Source organism: Spermophilus citellus, assembly GCF_964194105.1.
Source record: "Spermophilus citellus genome assembly, chromosome: 7".
Taxonomy (NCBI): Eukaryota; Metazoa; Chordata; class Mammalia; order Rodentia; family Sciuridae; genus Spermophilus; species Spermophilus citellus.
In genome coordinates, this window is record NC_138188.1 from 68,388,974 (window position 1) to 68,410,585 (window position 21,612).

General features: G+C 35.3%; 1 protein-coding gene across 1 annotated transcript in view; it reads right to left on the minus strand.

Moving 5' to 3' along the window:
• The window catches only part of SPATA16 (spermatogenesis associated 16), a gene marked incomplete at both ends in the record, with an annotated part of 242,557 nt that extends 221,565 nt beyond the window's left edge, over positions 1–20,992 (minus strand). Inside the window, one exon of the mRNA XM_081302727.1 lies at positions 20,381–20,992. Coding sequence (XP_081158853.1) covers positions 20,381–20,992 — 612 coding nt within the window. The remainder of the gene's footprint in view (positions 1–20,380) is intronic.
• Positions 20,993–21,612: the final 620 nt, after the last annotated feature.

Sequence of the window (21,612 nt, forward strand, 5' to 3'; positions counted from 1 at the left end):
AGCATAATTTTCCAGAGGTGTCTAGTGTTTTAAATGTCTCACCACTGAGGCAGTAACCACCTTTGTTTTAGATAATTTTTCAGGGATATTGGTATAATAAACAGTCTTGAAAGAGTTAGGCAGTGTCTCTCTCTGGGACAGAAGCAAGCATAATTACTGCTCATTGTTAAAAGATTCAAGTTTCCTAAGCTTGAAGCTCCTATCCTGTACTACCATCCACAGTGTGTGCAGGCATGATGGGGCCTCAAGTGCACTGGCTGCCATGGGATTTGGGGGATAAGAGAACTGATTCTGTTTTATGCACATCCTTTTGGACCTCAGCTTAAATGTTCTTACCTTTTTAAAGGAGAATTTCTGTCTTCTATTTCTGAAGTAGCCCCCTTCTGTTATTCTCTACCATTGTAAGGTTTGTTTTGTGTAGCACTTCCCACAGTTGCAGTTAAAATCAGGTGTTGTCACAATTTTTTGTGCAGCTAAAACATCACGTGTGTGTGTGTGTGTGTGTGTGTGTGTGTGTGTGCGCTTGTGTGTATATCAGGTTAAGATTGACTTTTTGGGCGAAAGTCTACCCCTGATTTTAGAATTAGGCCATCTTCTTCCTACATTTTAATTTTAAAATTTCCTTTATATGAAATTGATGTTGTTAGAAGACAGTGGTCCGTTTTTTCCTTTTAAAGTGTCTTTTCTTTGCTAATAAAATGTTAGCAACCTGTGTTGATTCTCATGTAAACAATTTTTTTATTGATTCATGAAATTAAAAAAAAAATTGGGAGCCACAGAGCTAGACTGTCAAATACCAAATACTGTCTTAACACCTTGTTCTTTCTTTACAGATGCACATATTGCAGTTTTTATTGCATTCTTTTTTCTGAATTATATTTCTCATGAAGGCAGAGAACATGACTATTTCAGATGATATCTCAGAACTTAACACAGTTCCTGGCAAAGCACAGGTACAGAATAAACATTTATTGAATGCTACTGAATTAGGAAATAAAAATTTCCAAGAGATTATTATATAAACAATGATACTGTGCAGATTAGAATTAAACAATTACAGTTACAATTATGCATGCAAACACACTAAGTACTTGTTAAGGTAAACGCGAAGAAGTTATGCATTTGAGACAAAAATGGAGCCACTGATTTTGTAGATAGCTTGCTCATATTCCTAAATAAATAAGCTACAAAGATATTTATTCTACCACTCTTTTACATTCCTATGCACCAAATTCTTTGAGAGCTCAATAGTAAGAAAATTCCGACTTCTTTTTATGGACCAGTATTCTTTTAAGTTAGTAAAAAGGAGGTAGCTAAATTCCATTTCTCTTTGCACTTTAGCTCCTAGCAAGCACAGAATACCATTGGAGTACCATGGAGCATAGAATGATCTTCTTATTTGCTGTTTTCTTCTTTCCTGTCCTACTCTCTCTGCCCCTTCCCTATTCAATTCCATTTTTGACTTGTGTTCCTTTAACTCCTATTTTTAATTATGTTTCTTTTGTTTAGTAAGATACCACAAATACTTATTGAAAAAAATTCAGGCACAACCTGGCTCAAGCACTGATAAATTAAGACCCAAATGCATGAGTTTTCCTGATTGCTATGCCTGTTCTAAACTCTTTCCTCTATACTTTGATTTTCTCACTGTAAGAACCACATTCAAGGGTCATCTTCTCACTATGTGGTTTGCCTAATAACTATTTAAATAAATGAATCATAAATGTTTCAAGCCAAATCCCAATTTGAATATTATAATATCTATATAATGTTTTAAAAGTGAAAGTAATTTTGAGCTAAAGGCAAATTTCAAGCATATAGTTGTGAACATTTAGTAAATGACCATAAAGGACTGACATATATTTTCTCTCAGGTGTATGCTAAAATGTAAGAGGAAAAGTTTCTCTAAGAAGTGATAGCAGAAAAAGCAGAATAAAGTCTATCCAAAAGACATTTTAAAGAGGTTTAGATTAATCTATATTTTCATTTACAGTTATTCATAGAGTAGAAATAGGAAGCATATAAGCTCTTCTATCAGATCAAGTACTAATGCAAATATTATGAGACTTTATGCGAAACTTTTTTTTTTTTCCTTGTACTATCAAACATCAATTTCTGCAGAGTGAGGTTTGGAAGGGGTTCTGGGGGTGGAAAGAGTTTCTCCTAAAAGGCTATGATGGATAGCCACTAGGGTAATTTGTGGGCCTCTGCACTAGCCTCACAGCTGCTCCATTTGACCTTTCTAAATATATTGAGCTCATGTTTAGCAATTGGTTGTATCTATTTAGATTAGTATATGTTCCTTTTATGACTGTCCAGTGGTTTGGTTATGTTGAAAATATTTTGACCATCATTCTTGGTGCTATGTAAGATTTTATTTGAAAAAGCACTCTGTGGCTAACTGGTATATGTAGTGGTTATAGTTGTGATGCTTTTGGAACCAGGAGGCCTAAGTCCTAGCTCTAGCTCGGTGGCTTGATAGCAAGATCATTGTGAACAAGTTTTTTTCTAAAAATTCTGACTTAAGCACACAAACAATAAAGCAAAAACAGTTAAAATAGTATCTATCATTTGAATAAAAGTGATTTCAGGATAATAATGAAAACTATTAATTTTTTCTGGGTATAAAAGTGGGGAAAATTTTCTTTTATCCCTTACCTCTTAAAGATGAATAATAAATACAAATAACTTAAAAATTACCTATGTAGCTGTATTCTGCCTTAAAAATTAGTTTTTATAGTATTACTGAAGGTAATTCATACTCAAGCACTGATGTCCTGATGTCATGGAAGAAAAATATCCTTTCTATCAATCAATGCAACTCACTAGCCAGAGAGAATTCCAAGGGCATCATGTTTGACTCAGCTATTATTATTTTGGGGGGGATGAGGTACCAGGGATTGAACTCAGAGGCACTGAACCACTGAGCCACATCCACAGCCCTATTTTGTATTCTATTTAGAGACAGGGTCTCACTGAATTGCTTGGAGCCTTGCTGATATTGAGGCTGGCTTTGAACTTGTGATCCTCCTGCCTCAGCTTCCTGAGCCACTGAGATTACAGGCATGCACCACTGTGCCCGGCTGACTCAGCCATTATTGACATCTTTTTATTTTTTGTTCCAGAGTGAATATGTAGCAGGAGGAATCAAATTATATTTCTATTTGATATCAATGGTTTATACCAGAGACTAATTAAAAATATAACACTTTCAACAAAATTTAACAAGGAAAGATCACCTGTAATTAATAGAATTGTGGGTACCACATGTTACTCATGAACAGCATCATTTGATTAATATTCTGGGTGAAATCTAACTTTATCTAGGCATTGGTTTATGCTATATTTGTTTTGCCTCTAAGAATTTCTATAAGATAAATCAAAAAAATCTAAAATGTTGTAATCTCAAGTAATAAACAATTCTTAAAGTGCCAAAATGCCCTTGCAGATTTTATAATTTCTCAGTACAAGAGAAATAATACTTTTTTATATGAACCTTACTACTAATAAAGAGCTTTCTGATTTTTATAGACTAAGAATATTTTTTGTAAATGTTATTGCTTAACTACTATTCCATTTCTTGAAAATATGAACATGCACTTCATTTTGGAGACAGTTACCTCATTCTTTATGAAATGGGCACTCACAGCAGAACTGTCTCTACTAAAGGATGGTAAGTGGGTACTAATACAAGTTTATAACCAAATACAAATTAATAGGGGAAGTCATTTTCTTCTACTTTGTGGAGAATTACCAGAATTACATAGGGAAAATTCATATGCCAGAAAGGAACTTTTCAAACTTGTTTTGAACTTGAAATTACAACCCTCCTAAGATAAAAATCAACAACCCATTAGAAAATTGGGGTGTGATAATATATATGGAATTGGAAATAAACAGAAAAGCAAAGCAAATAACTCAAACATAGGAAGATGTTCAATTCATAATAAGATAAATGCAAATTTACCTTATATTCTGATTTTTTAAACCTATTATCATCAAAAAGATTTAAAAAATTGGTAACAATCCCATTTAGTGAGGATAAAGAAAAAGACCTCAGACACTGCTGTTGGGAGTGTGATTTGGCTACATTTATTAAAGTTTCAAATGTGCAAACTCTTGGATCTAGTTCAGGAGAGTATCCTGAAGATATGTCTGTGTTCATGCAAAACAACATTTACACAAAGTTACTCACTGCAGTACTCTCTCACAGATCAGAATGCTGGAAACAAAACACAGTGGACTTATTTTTAAGTTAAAAATTATGAAGAAATAATATTGTATGCTCCTCTATTATTCACATTTATTAGATTAAAAAATAATGGTTGCCTATTTGGAAGAAGTCTGGTAGCAGAAGTTAGGTATGGAAAGAAGCCTTTTTACTGGATACTATTTTCTGCCTTTTGGAGTTTGAACTATGTAAATACATGACCTATTTTTTAAAAAATGAGAAATTTAAAACATAAAACAAAAGCAGAGAGTGGTACAGCACACCTCCTCTTTGTGTGGGTGAGCTGATGATTTACTCAAGAATCCCACTGTGCTTGTTACTGTCATCAGAATGCCCTTACTTAGAGGTCAAAAGCTGGTTGCAGATACCTATCTCTCTCTAGCTTCAGTTAAGACTTTTAGGATTCATTTTTATTTTTGAATTTCTTCCTTTGACAACCTATATTAACAAGTGGCAGTGGCAGCACCTGTGTGATCCATTACATGGACATCTACATATGTAAGATCATGTTATCTGGATGCTCCCTCTTAGTAGAACTGTTACTAAATTAATCAGCCCCAAAACACTTAGCAGTCCAGATCTGCTTTAGAAGGTGCACTCAGTGTTCATGCCACTAATGCTGAAAGAAATATACAGTAACTCAATTTTTAAGTATCTGTGAGGACAACTCTCTATGAGACCCAGAAATGCTGAGCAGGCACCTTCGTGTCAGCTAAGGTTTCTCTACTCTAAGTTGACATATGCTCCAAGTTTTAGCAAAATATTTTACATACTTATTTGCTTAAGTGGATACCTGATTGCTGTTCATATAACCCATATATATGGTGAGGCATTCAGTTCTTTTTTAATTTGAGGTTAGTATCAGAGATAGGCTACTTTACAGTTTAGGTATATAAATTTCTGTATATTTTAATTTCCACAGCTTTATTATACCCCAATTTTCTAGTGGGTCTTTGATGTTTAGCTTAGGAGGGTAGTAATTTCAAGTTGAAAACAAGTTTGAAAAGTTTTTTTCTGGCATATGGATTTTTCCTATGTAATTCTACATAGAGTAGAAGAAAATAACTTCCCCTTTTAATTTGTGTGTGTGTGTTGTGTGTGTGTGTTGTGTGTGTGCTGTGTGTATAGTCCATTGCTGAACTAAATTTTTGAAAATTTATAAAATGGTTAAAATAAAAACAAAAAAACCAACTGGTGTGAAATCACCAGCTTTCAACATTCACACTTTATGAAGACATCAGAAAGTGCGAGTATTGATTGTTTCATGAGCTTCCATTTTCGGTATTTGAAAACATTTATTATGTGTTTAAAATTTTTCATGCTAACAAATAATTATCACCCTTATCTCAAAGCAAGTGCTCTAGGAAACATCCATAATAGAGTGTCCTAAAAACACATAACATACAAAGAAGCACATGTGCATGCATACACACACACACACACACACACACACACACACACACAATGTTAATAAAGCCACTGGGAATTTTTATTTATTGATACATTAAATTACTTTTTTAAAAGTACACCAGGTAAATAAGGGTGATTCCTTTATTAAAAAGATGTGCTTGCTACTCTATGTATTAGTATATTTTCTCCTAAGTGGTCATAAATAATTATTCAGTAATATTTCAAGCATCAAAAACAAGAGAAAAATCCAATAAATATAAATGAACATGTCAAAATATACAAACAGCCTTGCTGACTAACTTTAAAGGTGTATTATAAAAGCAATTTGTCATTGTAGCAGTTTGCATAATTCTAATAACCTTTACTGTTTTTCCATTAGTGCACTATATATATATACATAGAAAAAAAGGAGGGAGGAAAGATACAAATAACAAAAAGAAAATAATTATCTCTACATTTTCCTGGGTATGGCAGTTCCCTCTCTTTTTCTTTCCCTTCAGAATAGGGCTTGTTGAGCTCCCCAAGACTGTTTCAGTACAGAGGGAACATGTACTGAGTTCTACCAGGGCTAGGGCATCAGCCCATTGGAATTTAGAGAAAGTTAATATTTCTTGCACCAAGCCTTTCCATCCCCTCTTTAAAGAAGACACCCCAAAAGCTCATTACAACTGTGTTCTGTGCCTTCTTTTGGAAATCTATCCTCTCACTATAGTTCAGTTTCAATATCTGCAGTGTGTAATAAGCAAATCATTCCAAAACCCCTTGATTGAAGGGTTGGATTTTTCTCTCCACCTGCCTAAACTTTGTCTAAGCTTAAGAAGGAGCACACAACCCCTACTGTCTGTGTCACAAGGAGGTGTTTTTCCCCTTTCTTGCTTCCTGTGTCTTATCACACAAAATATTGCCACCCACCATACCACCTAGATATTCTACCCTGTCTAACCCTGTCATCTACCAGAATCCTAATTATTTTCCCACATTTACGAAGACTTGACAGCTAGATTATGATTCCCTTTGCTTTTAGCCTTCACAGCATCCTCAGTGAGTTCAGATATCCAGCTGTGGATAAATCTTTAATAACCCCCTCCTACTTTTTTAACTCGACTTCTCTAGTTTAGCCACCCAACTTCATGAAATTGTGATCTCTGAAACCTCAAACTCCAAATCTCAAAATATTGCTTCTTGACTAAGACTCCTAGATCTCAGATCTTTCAGTCTTATATCCTCAATCACCTCTCCTTTGAGCTTCCATCCCTGGACCACTGTGCACTCTCACAGTTCAACAGCTCTCTCTGCCTTTTCTACCCGGCCCAAACCCACAGGCCGTCACTGGAACCACTCTCCTCACTATTCACAATGGTTCTGCCCACTCTTCCTTCCCATCACAACCTCAAGTCTGAGTCAATCAAACATTTGGGTTCTCAAAGACATGTAAGTTTATAGCTTATTGTGAGATAAACCCACTATAGGTTTATCTCCTTAGGCCCTGAATCCTTCCCCTTATTCCTATTCTGTCTGTCTAATTTGTCTCTGGAGTCTTTTTAATATACTGTTTCAACTCTCAAATTCCTCTATTGCTTTCAACTCAACTAAAAATATCTGAGCTATGAATTGTCTCAACTTACTCCCCACCCACAAGAATTCTTCTTATCTCAGCAACACAGGTTCCCACACATTCAAGCTTTATCTTTAAACCTTCTCCAGACAGCCACCTTCCATATCTCCTTGGGAATCTTAGACCTCTCTCATTTTATGTTCACTCTTTCTCTATATGTAAGCTTTTATGATATAATCATGTTTAGTTTTCACATTCTTTTTTTTTTAAGTACCATGGATTGAACTCACAGGCACTGGACCACTGAGCCACATCCCCAGCCCCATTTTGTATTTTATTTAGAGACAGAGTCTCACTGAGTTGCTTAAGGCCCCACTGTTGCTGATGCTGGCTTTGAACTTAAGATCATCCTGCCTCAGCCTCCTGAGCCTCTGGTATTATAGGCATGCATCACCGTGCCTGGCAAGTTTTCACATTCTTAAAACAACTTAAAAATCAGTCCATTGCTCCACATGCTCCTTGGGTGGGTTCCATCTCTCATTTTCCTTTCAAGGTAAATTTACGGCAGTGCCTCTACTTCCCTTTCCAGGCTAACCTCTGCTTGTGGAAGTTGACTTCGATCAGAAAGGCTGTGTCCTGCAATCAGAGTTCACCCTTAATTGCAAGCATTAAAGTCGGCATTCAGTTACAGACATTGGTTTACTCTTTTAACAGAGGTCAAGCAATTATATCATATGCTCAACCACATAAGAAGTGCAAAGACAAACTGTGGTAATATATGAAATTTCAAGGTTAAAAGTTACACTTGCTAGTTTTTGGATAGTGTGGTTAGTGTAACTTTTCAGGTCCAAGCTATCTTATTCCCAGGCTTGTTAAACTACAATGTCAAGACCCATTTTTCAAGAAAAAGCCTCCTTGTTGGTTTGCATTGATAACATTAAAATTTGTCTCTTCAAAGACTCTGACAAGTAAATTATTCCTCACTCTTAATGCTACTTCTAGAAATTCTGTAAACAGTTGCTTTCTGAAACCCTCCAGATCCCTGTTAATTAATTTAGTCTTATCATTTCTTAATCAGCAAGCCATTCCTTTTCTAATTCTTCATATTCTCCACGATTCATTCTTCCTCCTTCTTTTGTTCTTACACTTTAGGTAGCACCAGGAACTGATGGCTCCTCAATGTCTATCTTTGGTCATGAATTCTCCCCTGTGTTTTCCTCTAGCCAACAAATGTATTGCTCCAACTTGACTTGCCACCAGCCTTCACATGCAACACTTTCAAAATTGCATTCATCAACTTTACCTGGTGATGTGCTTTTTTCCTGATTTGGTGGCACTTTGATCCTTACAAAATGCTTTGTTTCTTACCTGCTATTGAGGTCTGCAAATTTTACTCCTTCCTCCTTTCCTTTCTTTAATTTCTCCTCTTTATATTTACTACTGCTGGTTTGGTTCTGCCCTTTCCATTTCTTATCTGGATTATCTCAAGTTATAACTTTCTAATGGATGGCCTCTAGTCTTTTCCTTCAAACCTGACTCTAAACCAGTGGTTTTCAAACATTTTTTTAACTAAAATTCATGGAAAGAAATATATTTATGCCATAACTGTGCCTCCTCTCCTACACACATACACACAAACCACACCATTTCTTTATTTTACTTATTTTCTCCATCCCTCCTTTCACATCTTCCTTTCCTCCTTTGTTTTTTCTCTCTCCTGCACTTTTCTGTTTATATTTGTACTTATAGACAGTTAGGAACAAAAATACATTATAAAAACAAAGCATTCACATGGTAAAACTTATCTTTCAAGGTTCAACGAACTGATATTTTATTGTATTCTTATTTTATTCTAACCATCTATTCCATACATTCCATTCTGTTATGATTTCAATTAAACACAATGCTCATCACAATCACTTAAATTGAAATCATGACCTTGTAATGGGTCAGAAACCAGAGACTGAATACTATAGTTTCTCTTTATATACACTGGAAAAATATAGCAAAATAAAAATTGGACTTCATCATGTCCCATAATGAATGATCCTTTCAGAAGGTCTCCTATTGCCCACTGGATAATGTCCAAAAACTTGACAAGGCATGCATGGTCCCTGGAAACCCTCCAGAGTTTCCAACTTCATTTCTCCCTGTTCATTCTTCTCTGCTCTTACTATCTTAGCAACATGCAACTCCTTCCTATTTTACCCAGTTGTTTTCTCTTTCTGGTTTCTTCATATCCTCATATCTCTGGCTTCTTCCTACTAAAATTAAACCCTGGATCTTGGCAAATAAAACGTCTATCATAAACAGAGTATACAGTTGTACCTCAGAATTCTTGGGGATTGGTTTGAGGACCCCTGATGATAACTCAAGTTTTTTTCATAAAATAACATACTTTTCACATATACACATCTTTATGAATACCTAAAATCTTTTCTACATTACTTATAATTACTTAGAATGTAAATGCTATATAAATAGTTTTTATACTGTATTGTATAGGGAATATAAAGGTACATGTTCAATATAGGTACATTTTTTTTTTCTGAAAATTTCTGATCTGTGGTTTATTGACTCTCTGGATGTGGATCCATGGTTATGGAGGACAGACTGTAATTACATTACAGATACACTTGAAGAAAAGATAAAGAGCTATAACTTTGAGGTTGAAATCTTGAATTTCCCTGGTAATAACCAGGATAGTGTTTGATAAAGTAGCAACTACTCAATAAATATTTTTGTGTTCTTTGCTGATCCCCAGTTAATCCCTTTTATCACATCAAGAATTCATCTCTTTTCTTCAACACTAGTTCCTGTATCCTCTTTCTATTTCTTAAGATCCTTCAGAATCTGGCTCTATCTACCTTATTTCATAAAAATGCCTTTTTCTGTCTCCCAGCTGTCCTTCTATTTTGTGCTACTTTCCTCAAGTTCTCCATCCTGCTAGTAGTGTTTCTCCCACTCACATATTGTGGTAGTCAGCTTTTTGTTGCTGTGACCCAAATATCTGATGAGAACAACTTGAAGGAAGAAAAGTTTATTTTGGCTCATGGTTAGCACACTCCATTGCTCTGGATCTGAAGTAAGACAGAACATCATGGCAGAAGGGTGTGCAGAAGGAAGGCTGCTCAGTCCATGGCAACTGGGAAGCAGAGAGGATAAGGAGACAGGGATAAAACATAATCCCAGAGGGCACACTCCCAGTGACCTACTTCCTTCAGCCACTCCCTGCTGATCTACTGTTACCACTCAGGAGATCATTCAGATTGTTAATCCATCAAATGGATAAATCCACTGATTAGGTTACAGTTCTCATAATCTAACCATTTCACCTGTGAATATTCCTGCATTGTCTAACATATCATTTTTTGGGGGGGGCACACCTCATATCCAAACCATAACACATATCAAACTCATATTTTATCCTTTCTCCCCATCCCACTTTTCCATTTAGCTATTTATCTTTTAAGGTCCAGTTCAAAATCTTCTCATCCTCTCATAAGTACCTGATGTATTTTTTTCTATTTATCTTTAATAGAGACAATAATAGCTGCCAACTTACTGGGTTGTTTTCCAGATTGGATTAGATGAGTTTATATTGATAAAGTATGTGCCATGTAGTTTGTGCTTACAAATGTATATTATCAACTCCACTAAACTTTCTAATCCTAAACCTTTGTTCTATACAGTCATCCTACAACACAGAACATTTGATAGATTTCTAACTTTGCCTTATGGTTATAATACTCTATTGAGAGCTTGATTTTAAATTCCTTGAGGTTCAAATGTCTGCCATATAATGTTCTCTTACTCCCAGATCATCTGAAAAGTTGATAGAAAGAAGTTACTTGCAGTGAGAAAGTAGTCACTTAATAATTTGTGGTTGATTTATTTGTCTAACTTATCCCACAAAAATCAATGATCAAAAATTATTCATAGATTAGTAGTATAATCACCATCATCATTATCATTAATCAAAACAAATGATCTAGAAGTTATTTGTTTCTAGATATAAAATGTAATTTAGTAGTGGCATTCCAATATGTGTGAATCCAATATTCTAGATATGCACAACAAGGCATAAAAAATAAAGAAGCCACATTGAGACAGTACAACTAGAATATCTGTTTCCCTTTTTTATGAACCCCTACCAAACTGCATCATTTTCTTTGATAGGAATATAATCACTTCTTAGGTAGAAGCAAAATCTTATTTTGGTGAATGTCAATGAGGCAACAGAAGAGTTAAACAGATAACCAGAAGCTTTCCTCTAACTTTCTTCTAGATAAGCTGAATCAAAAGAGAAACCTTAAGCTTACTTTGTGTTACATTTCTGTGAGCAGAGTAAAGTGAAGCTCATATATTAATCATTCATTTTTTGTGAGGTCTTTCACTCATGGGATGAATTTAATATTTCCAAGACACAGACTATCCATTGGCTAGGGTTTATTATCAATATAATATATTTCTTGGTGTTAATAGCTGAAAGGAGTCATTAAGTAAATTAATTTGATTTTTAAATTAATATGAGAAGATTATTTTAAATGTAAATTTCCAATGAGTAAATTTTAGGACAATGATGTCTGCATTTTTTTCTGTATGCTTTTAATAGTTTTTAAATTCATACTTTTTTTAAATTGACACATAGCAATTTTCCATATTTATGGGGTACATTGGCATTTCAATATGTGTATATATTATGTAGGGATAAGATGAGGATAAATGACATATCTATTACCTGGATTATTATTATTTTTTTTTTTTGGAGTTTATCTTCAGTGAAACTGGAAGTCACTGAAGATTTTTTTTTTTTTTAAAGAGAGAGTGAGAGAGGAGAGAGAGAGAGAGAGAGAGAATTTTTAATGTTTATTTCTTAGTTCTCGGCGGACACAACATCTTTGTTGGTATGTGGTGCTGAGGATCGAACCCGGGCCGCACGCATGCCAGGCGAGCGCGCTACCGCTTGAGCCACATCTCCAGCCCAACCTGGATTATTTTTAATAGCTTTAGAATGCTCATACATTACTTCTATTAATTCTCTTTAAAAATTTACATATGGGTTCACTCCTATTATAGGTAATTTTAAAGGAGAAGAAAGTGATTGACATCTTTACTAGTATTTCTCAACTTTCAACTGCTCAGTAATTGACCTGAGAACTTAAGAATACCATTCTCCCAGGCATGGTCATTGCCTGGATTGTAGACAATTGCATCAGACTATCTGGAGAGTAAGTTGTGGCATTCATTTACATGCAATAGCTCCCTAAGAGATTATATTAAGAAATGTAAGGTTTGTGATTTTTTCATATGAAATGTGATTCTTCTTTAATTTATAAAGTGATACAAAATTCTCCTACTCACCCCCTCCCACAGTCTACCACCACCATAGTAATGGGGAAATTCTATTCTTCCTGATTCATTCAATGTCCACCTGGAAACCCTCACTGACCCTTCCCTCTCACTCCTCCTCCCTCTGAATTCTCCCCTATCTCACCCAGAATCTCTTCCATTACACAGGCACCTTAAACTAATAGGATTTTCCCTTCTTGCCCTGTTGAGTAAAAGGTCGCTTTTCTAAGCCTCCTGAGGCTTAGTATGAAGAGTCAGAAGAGTCAGAGTCAGGTGGGTATGTGGCAGAGCCAGGACCACCTAGACAGAAATAGGGGCCACCAAACTCAGGTATCCTTTACATCTCCCATCACTGTTTAATAATATTCAGCTAAAAAAGATTTTGTTCCTTTAACCAATAATTAACTTGCCCCTGAGTATCTTAAATCTTTTAATCTTTTTGATTCCACTGGGGATGGGATGATGATCACTGGAAGTAATTAAATTACACTGAAATAGGTAGGCAGTCTCTCTAAATGTCCACTTAAAGGTCACATTTTAGAAGAAAATCTTTTAAAATATAGACAATAGCACAGTGAACTAAAAATAAAATACATAACCTAAAAATGCAAATAAATCTTTGGAACTCAGGCAGCAGGACCCTAATTCTTTGTCTCTAAATTGGGACTCTTTGAGGGGAAGGGAGCATGCTATTTTGTAATTGCATTTGTAGCATCTAGCACTGTGTCAGCTAGTGAATAGTAGTGGTATTAACATAATTTTTTCTATGATCACAGGTTTTAATTTTTTACTTAATCAGTGTTTAATTATAGGAACATATCTAATTTTATTTTTAAGGTTAAGAGAGCCATTCATTCTGTATTTTCCTACCTCGTAATTTTGCTAAAAATTTTTCACATATCTTTTATCAGTAAATACTTATTACTTATGGTGTCCCTACATGGAAAAAGATGGCAACAATTAAATTAAAAATCAAAATGTCTAATTATGAGTATAGACAGAGTTCAACAGTCAGTTTATACCTGGCAACTAAGAAAAAATGAGACTATTTGTAGCATAATAATTTATACATGAAAGTGAAGGCTTATATTTTTGTCAGAAGCAGTTAATAGTTTAAAATAATGTTTGATTTGGATCACTGCCTCTAAAAAGGAATTAAGTAAAAGAAAATGCACTATTTTGGCAATTGTTTGATTGAATTTTAACTACCATTAAAAGAATAATAAAAAATTAATGTTAATCAAAGAAGAAAAAGACTATGGATTTAAAAATGTTAACGAACATTATAGGGTTATAAGCATGTGCCACCATACCTGGTTTGCCACATTTTTAATAAGCACAGTTTTTGATATTTGTGTGAAAGCCTCTTATAGTTAGGCATCTTTTTTTTTTTTTTTTCTATTTAGCTGTCTTCTAAAGAGGTTAAGAAAGTTACTCAAAGTCACATAGCAATTAGGCACAAAAAACGGCAATAATCTGATTCCAAATTCAGAATTTTGTTCATCACAGCTCTGAACCCATGTGGCTACCTAGGACTATGGAACTGGATACATAGAATTGTTTCCTGCTAACTTGCTAGAGGGACAATGCTGGTATTGGAGAACCAACTAATAGTTTGGCTTAAGTACTTGCTACATGAAATGGTCCCTGGTCCACCAACATGAACAATATTGGGAACTTATTTAAAATGAGATATCTGGTGTCTCACCACAGATCTAATATGTTAGGATCTGCATTTTTTTAAAAAAAATATTCCTATACAAATTTTATTCATCTAAAGTATGAAAGACAATAGTATAAAGAATTCCAGATGTGAAATTGAGGCACCTGAATTTAATCTTGTCCCTGTTACAGACAAGTTGTCACACTTTAAGTAAGTCCTTTAACTTTTTAAGAGCATCAGTTTCTTCCTCTGTAAAATGGGGTTAATATCTATCTTAGAGACTTATTACAATAATTACACGAATAAAAATACCTGGAATCCTGCAGGAGTTTAAGAATGCAATCTGAATTCATATGCAAATTGACAGATGTGTGTGATAAGACAGATCAGAATTTGGTGAACTCTCAATTTCCTGATTTTCTTGCACAAAGAAATACCTGTGTTAGAATCTATTTGAATTAAGCTTTCTGGGATATACACATTTTTATGCCCTAGAGATTTGCTGTAGAATTATTCTCAGCACAGCAATTAGAGGTGAGGCTGCCCTATAATGAGATATCTTTGCTACTTCATTAAATAAACCCCCTTGAATGGGCTCCAAAATGGACCTGCCTCATACCAAATTCCATTAGACTGGAAGTAATCTTATAAGTAGGCCCTGGTGCGGGTTCAATTGTCCTGGATACCTAATGTTTACCATAAAGGGAATGTGTTCTAGAACAATGATTCCCAAAAGCTGGTTCTTAGACCAATGTTTTACGGATCCAAGGAAAAAAAATAAAGACAACTTAGGAAGCTTTCTATAAAATTAAAACATAATCTATTTTTAAAAATATTCTTCATTCTGAGAGGATGACCTTTCCTCTTTCCCTCTCCCCCACTTTTTAAACTTTCTATCTATTATCTATCTTTGTATCTATCTATCTACATTGATGAGCTATTGCTCCACAATTTATAATGCAATGGTAGTAATAGATGGAATTTTTTGTAATGTTTCTGCTCAATACAAATACAATGTCCACCAATTCCCCATCCCCACTTTAAAAAAAAAGTCTATGGATCCAAAAATTGTGCACGATTGCTATTAAAAACCTTGCTTAAAAAGAAATAAATTATTTCCTACAAAAGAATTGGGCACAGGAAGTATTAAAGGCCAAACTACAAAGTGTTAATTGGAGAGTAAATGTATTCATCAGTGTTTTAAAAAACATTTTTAATTGTAGATGAACACAATATCTTTATTTTATTTTTATTTATTTTTATGTGGTGCTAAGGATTGAACCCAGTGCCTCACACATACCAGGCAAGAGCTCTACCACTGAGCCACAAGCCCAGCCCCATTAATGAGTTTTTTTGCCACTATAACAAAATACCTGAAATAAGGAACTTATAAAGGGAAGAAGTTGTTTCGGCTCACAATTTTGGAGACTCCAGACCATGATCGATGGGCTCCATTGTTTTGGGCCTTTGGTGAGGTGGCATACCATGGTGGGAGCACATGGAAGAGCAAAACTATCTACATCACAAGGCAAGGAGCACAAGAGAAAGAGGAAGGGCCAAGGGTCAGGGTTGCACAAACTCCCTTCAGGGCATTCCTCCTACTAGGATCTACTTCTCAAAGGTTCCATTCCCTCCCAATAGTGCCACCTGGGGATGAAATCTTCAACATATGGGCCTCTGGGGGACATTCAACATCTAAACTATAATGGTAAATTTGTTCAGTGTAGGCGTCTTACAGAGCACAGTGCTCTGTAAACTACAATGTGCACAAGGACCACATGGAATCTGGTCTGGCACCATTTGGATTGCTGTATTTTCAGTCAACATACACTTAGAGTAGCAAAGGCATAATGGTTAAGCTGGTAACCCAGACCACCTAGGTTCAGATGCAGGCTCCATCACTTCTAGCTGTGGACCCTTGAGCAATTTCCTTACCTTGTCAATGCCTTGATTTATCTCATTAGTAACAAAATAATAAAAATCTTATGTCATATATTCGGTGTAAAAATAAAATGAAATAATGAATGTAAATATTTCCAGAGTGTACAACACATACCTGACACACAGAAAGGAGCCCACACTATTGTGAATTATGCTTTAGCTTTACAGAACAGTGACTGGAACAACAAGATATTAAAAAATAGATTAGCACCCGAAGGAGTTCATTCTTGTGTGATCAAATGATGAGAATTTAAAGTTCTGGTTGGTAAGGGATAAGTCCTGTTCTGTTTTCTTTGGTTCAATGGGATTTTTTGAAGCTGTGAAATTTGAAGGGTACATATAAAACTGTTATAATTCAAAAGGGCAGGTTTTTAATTACTAAAATCCCGTGATTAAGGCTGAAGTGACGGTAATGGTTAGGTTGCAGGCCACAAACTTAGAAGAGCCTTTAATTAATTTCTTTGAGTATTTTTCATATTAGTGATAAGAAACATCTGATTACTATGTTCTTGGACCTTTACAACTTCCTAGAAATCTTTACTAATTATTATTATCCTCCTCATGAAAGTGTACCTGGAGTTTTTATTCATTACTATTTCCCCACTTTTTATTGATAGCTAAGCAATTTATATAATAGTGGTACAGTACATACTGCCGGATAAGCAAATACAACTACATGAGGCTAACTTTTTATTTTTATTTATAGAATCCTTGCTATTTTTATAGTAAATAATTTTGTATAACTATATTTTAAAAATTATAGTCAAATATCTGGGCATGAAAATAATATGAATTTTTTAAGTCTTCAGTTTAGACCTTTTACCCAGGTTGATTTCTGTTATTAATATTATATGTAAAGAGCACAAAGAAGCTAATATATTATCAGAATATTCCTAATGGGTTTATTAGATGCATATTATACATTGCAAATCATACCAATTAATATTTACAAATTTACAGGACCTCAACCTGATTTGTTTCATTTTTCTGGTCTTACCTTTATCTACAACTGATCCTCCGTACACTCCTATAACTGACTGTGTACCAACCATTTGGCAAGCATTTTATATGCCTCACAATACCTCCCTACTAGTAAGTACTCCTTGGGAGAGATGCTACTTATCCTTGCAGATCTGTGTGGCCTCATAACTACATTCTGTTCAACAGGAAAAACTCAAAATAGTAGGTACAACTTTCATGAAGTGTGCTTATACAGTGTACCCCTCTTCTTTTTCTTCTTCCTTTTGGGCTGACTGGTGACACCAGTAGGAGCAGCCATTTTGGATCATGAGGTCAAAGTTATTTCTTAAGGAACAAAATATAATCTGGTGCTCTAATGACCAAATTGTACCAGCCCTTGACTACCTGTAATTATGTAAAAGAGAAATAAACTTTTATCTTCCTTTAGACACTGTTATTTGGGTTTTCTGTCACTTGCAGCCAAATCTAATCCTTGTTTGTCCACCCACAAATCCTTTCTGGTACATCTGTATGTTGGATGTGATTGTTATCATTAGGCCTTGGCTCTGTCATCCATCCTGTCTTACTCAAAATGATGCTAGGGCATAAGAAAACGAGAGAGCTATATGAAGCCATCCTAGGAACACTGAGAAAGTAAAGAACTTAATTTCAAGAGAAGAAGGGTTAAAAAAGCTACAAATCTTTTCTATTCCCAGTAGCTTTGGTTTATTAAGAGACATTCTAGGTAAGATTTCAACGTTAACTCCCAAGATAATTAGACAAAAGCTAGGCCAGATGTCTAAGCTAAGTTTTGGTCTCAAAATAATTACCTTTGTTAATTACCAGTAATTAGTGTCAGCATCCAAAACTTTCCTAAAAACCTGGGGAGAGAGAAATGGGAAGGGAGGGAGGGAGAAGAAGGGAAGGGGAAAGAGAAGAAGAGAGAAGGGGGGGGGCAGACAGAGAGACAGAAAAACATATTCATTTTCTAGTACGATTACATATCGAGGTCATCAAATCCAGATTCAAATTTTTGTGATTATGAACACTGGTTTTTAGGGAAAACTACATATTTTCTTTCAATTAATACAGCATCTTTTGCATCCAATAAAATTAATCTAATGTTTTTCTAGCACTTTTTCTTATTTTTGTGCCTTCCTTTTTTTGTTGCCAAAATGATTGCTTTTCTTGGTCTATAAAATTATCCTTAAATCCTACCCCTCATTGGAAAAATATTTTAATTGAAAATGGCCCTGACAGAAATGCTTGGGAATGTTTACAAAGTCTTTCTGTATTATTCAGCTTTTAATTGCTGGGACCAAAATACCTGACAAAAACAACTCAGAGGAAGAAAAGTTTATTTGGGGCTCATAGTATTTGAGGTCCATGAATAGCTGACTCCATTGCTTTGGGCCCAAGGTGAGGCAGAACATCATGGCAAAAGGGTATGGGGGAGGAAAGTTGCTTAGCTCATGGTAGAGAAAAGCAGAGAGGGAGGAGAGGGAGGAGAGGGGAAGAGCCTTGAGATAGTCCAAGGCCATGCTCCAAGTGACCTTCTTTTACCCACACCCCACCTGCCTGCAGTTACCACCTAGTAGTCCACTCAAATTACTAACCATTGAATAGATTAATCCACAATGAGGTTAGAGCTCTCATCACTGCCCCAAAACCCCACCTATAACCTTCCTGGATTAGGGCTCATATTTTAAAAACATAAGCTTTTCAGGGGACAATTTTAGATCCAATCCATTACACATCTTTACTATCCTTTCCTTGGCCACAGGCTGTTGGACTGCAGCTCAAAGGACAGTACAAAGTGGTCTCAGAGCCCAAGGGATGGCCCAGACATGTGGCACTTATAACAACATTTAGAAGTTTACATGGCACATAACACTTCTTTCCACTGACCCTTTATGAGAACAGAAATATTTATAGATATATCTTTTTTTGTGTTAGTCTGTCCCTTCATTTCTAGTCAGGACTTTTTTTGTGTGTGTGTGCTTATTTTCTTTTAAAATATTTAGAAGCAATATTGCCTGGTATTTCCCATAAATAATTTGTTGTAGATTTAGTCATTTTAACCTGCAAATAACAATGGGAAATAATACTTTACTTTTAAATCTCTATCCCAACATCTCTTATTTGGTTCCTGTCCTCTCTCATGTCCCTGTGGTAGATCAATTATTCCTCTATGCCATCTTTATTTACATGTTTACTGGCTTGAGTCCCTCACCACACTGTTAAAGGGAAGTAACCCTGCCTTAACTCATTTTTAAAATATCTCCAGTGCCCAGCAGGCATGTATAGAATGCATTGAAATGTATTTTTGTAATTAATGAAGCACTGGGTCACTAATATTGCCAGGCCAATGGGACTTCTAGTTACATACTTTGGTCTTTTATAGGGTCAGTGAGTCATGAGATGGAACATCTTTTTTCTTATGACTTATTTTGGTTTTAGTGGTGATACTTAAGTTTATTTTAGTCCACAGGCTATTTCTTAATGCCAAGATGTTGACAAACTTACCTGCTTGCTGACAAAGTTAATTATTCAAAGCTCACCAGAATGGGAAAGAAGTGACGTGTGATGATTAAATAAAATGATGCTATTTTGTTCTTAATAAATATGTACAGCTGGGTACAATGGTACATGCCTTCTGGCTTCTCAGGAGGCTGAGGCAGCCTCTATAATTTTATAGAGGCACAATTCAAAATAAAAAGTGCTGGGAATGTAGTTTTGTGGTAATGTGCTCACCTAGTATGTGTAAACTCCTGGGATCAATCCCTAGTACTAAAAAAACAAATCATGTACTAAGTGTCAGCCCATGGAAAGATGTTCATGTGGTTGTTTGCTCATGAAGACTGCATACTATAATAATCTGTACACTCATGAATTGCCTATTTCTAGAAAATATTTATTCTACCCACCAACACTGCACTGAAATTTTATGGCTTTTACAGGTGTACATCTAAATTATGAAGGCAACTGCATTTTTATATATGTTGCCATTCACTGCAGGGTTCCTTAACAGAAAAAAACATGAGGTATGCTTTGGGGTTATTTCTGTATGTCAAATGCACACAGGCATATTAATTTGAAGGCATATCTTATTTGCTTTATGTAAATTGGGAACTGCATAATCCTGATATTAAATATTTTCTCCCCATGCTCAGTGTTCATTACAGTATGATCAGAACCACTCAATGTAATTGCAACTTTCCATTTCATAGCTTCTTGTCACCAATCTATATTTTCTTAAATTCCATACCTCAAGTGCTGTTCTGAACTGTCCCGCTGCCACCGCGTATTTCTTTTGTCTATAGCAAGAGCTGGCATCCTTTAAGGCTACCTGAAGCCATTTGTCAATCTGAGGCAGAAAGCTGAAATTAGGTACACTCAAAGGGTCTACTATTTCAGTAGCTTGGCATGCTGGCTGAATCCCAGTGGACATGAAGGACTCCACAAACTCATAGCTCACGTCCTCTTCATCAATGTAGACCAACTTCATCTCCACATCCATTATGTTCTTTAAGGGGATGTGAGGCAGAGGCATGGTGATTAACTGATTGTCAAGTTCAAGTATCTTTGCCTCTTTCTTTCCCACTGGCTTTTCTTCACCTTCTGCCTTCCGTTTAAAGGCCACTTTCTCTAAATCATTATTTTGTTTTTCTTTGATGCTCTTTGCCATTTTTATTCTTTCAGCTGTGATTTCTACTTGTTTCTCTCCGCAGCTTTTCTTCATCTCTGGTGGCACCTCCAGGCTGTTAGGTGAATTTGCTAAGGTGGACATTTTCTTGCTTGTGTTTATCTTTGGAACAAGCTGATCATGATAGATTCTCTTCACTGTATTCTCCAAATTTCTACTGCTTCCTGAATCCATTGATCTCACCCCAAACTCCTGTAAAGGTTAAAAAAAAAAGGGGGGGTGGTAATTAAAACAGTATTTTGAAATTCTAGTAGTTTAGACTATAGTCAATTTCATTTTTAACTTTGTTTTAGTCATCATAGGTATTTAGTCACTATAGGTATTTATTGCCTTACATTAAAAATTGTCTTTATTATCATCTCCTGACTGTTTTACTAAGGCAATGTATGTTTCATTTTTAAAACTCAACAAGAAGTGATTGAAAACACATCTAGAAATTGCCTTAAAAATAATCTTCAGCTGACCAACTTGAATGAATATTTTTATGAGATGCCCAAAGTCACTGAAGAGGAAAATCTCATACACAGTCACAAGGACAAAAAAAAAAAAAAAAAGATCCCCCCCAAAATCTATTTCTGTATTAATTTCCTCAGAAAGGCAGGTGGTCTAGAACTCATTACAAAATACACTGCTAACCTGCATAATAGACTTGGAAGTCTAAAGAAACCACAGCTGCCTCCTCTAAAAAGCTTCCAGAAGTATGAGCACAATGTTTCCTCAATGTTTCTTCTATTAATAATGAAAACCTGAAGTTCAAACAGCTTTAAATACAACTAGTGTTCATAACAGATTTC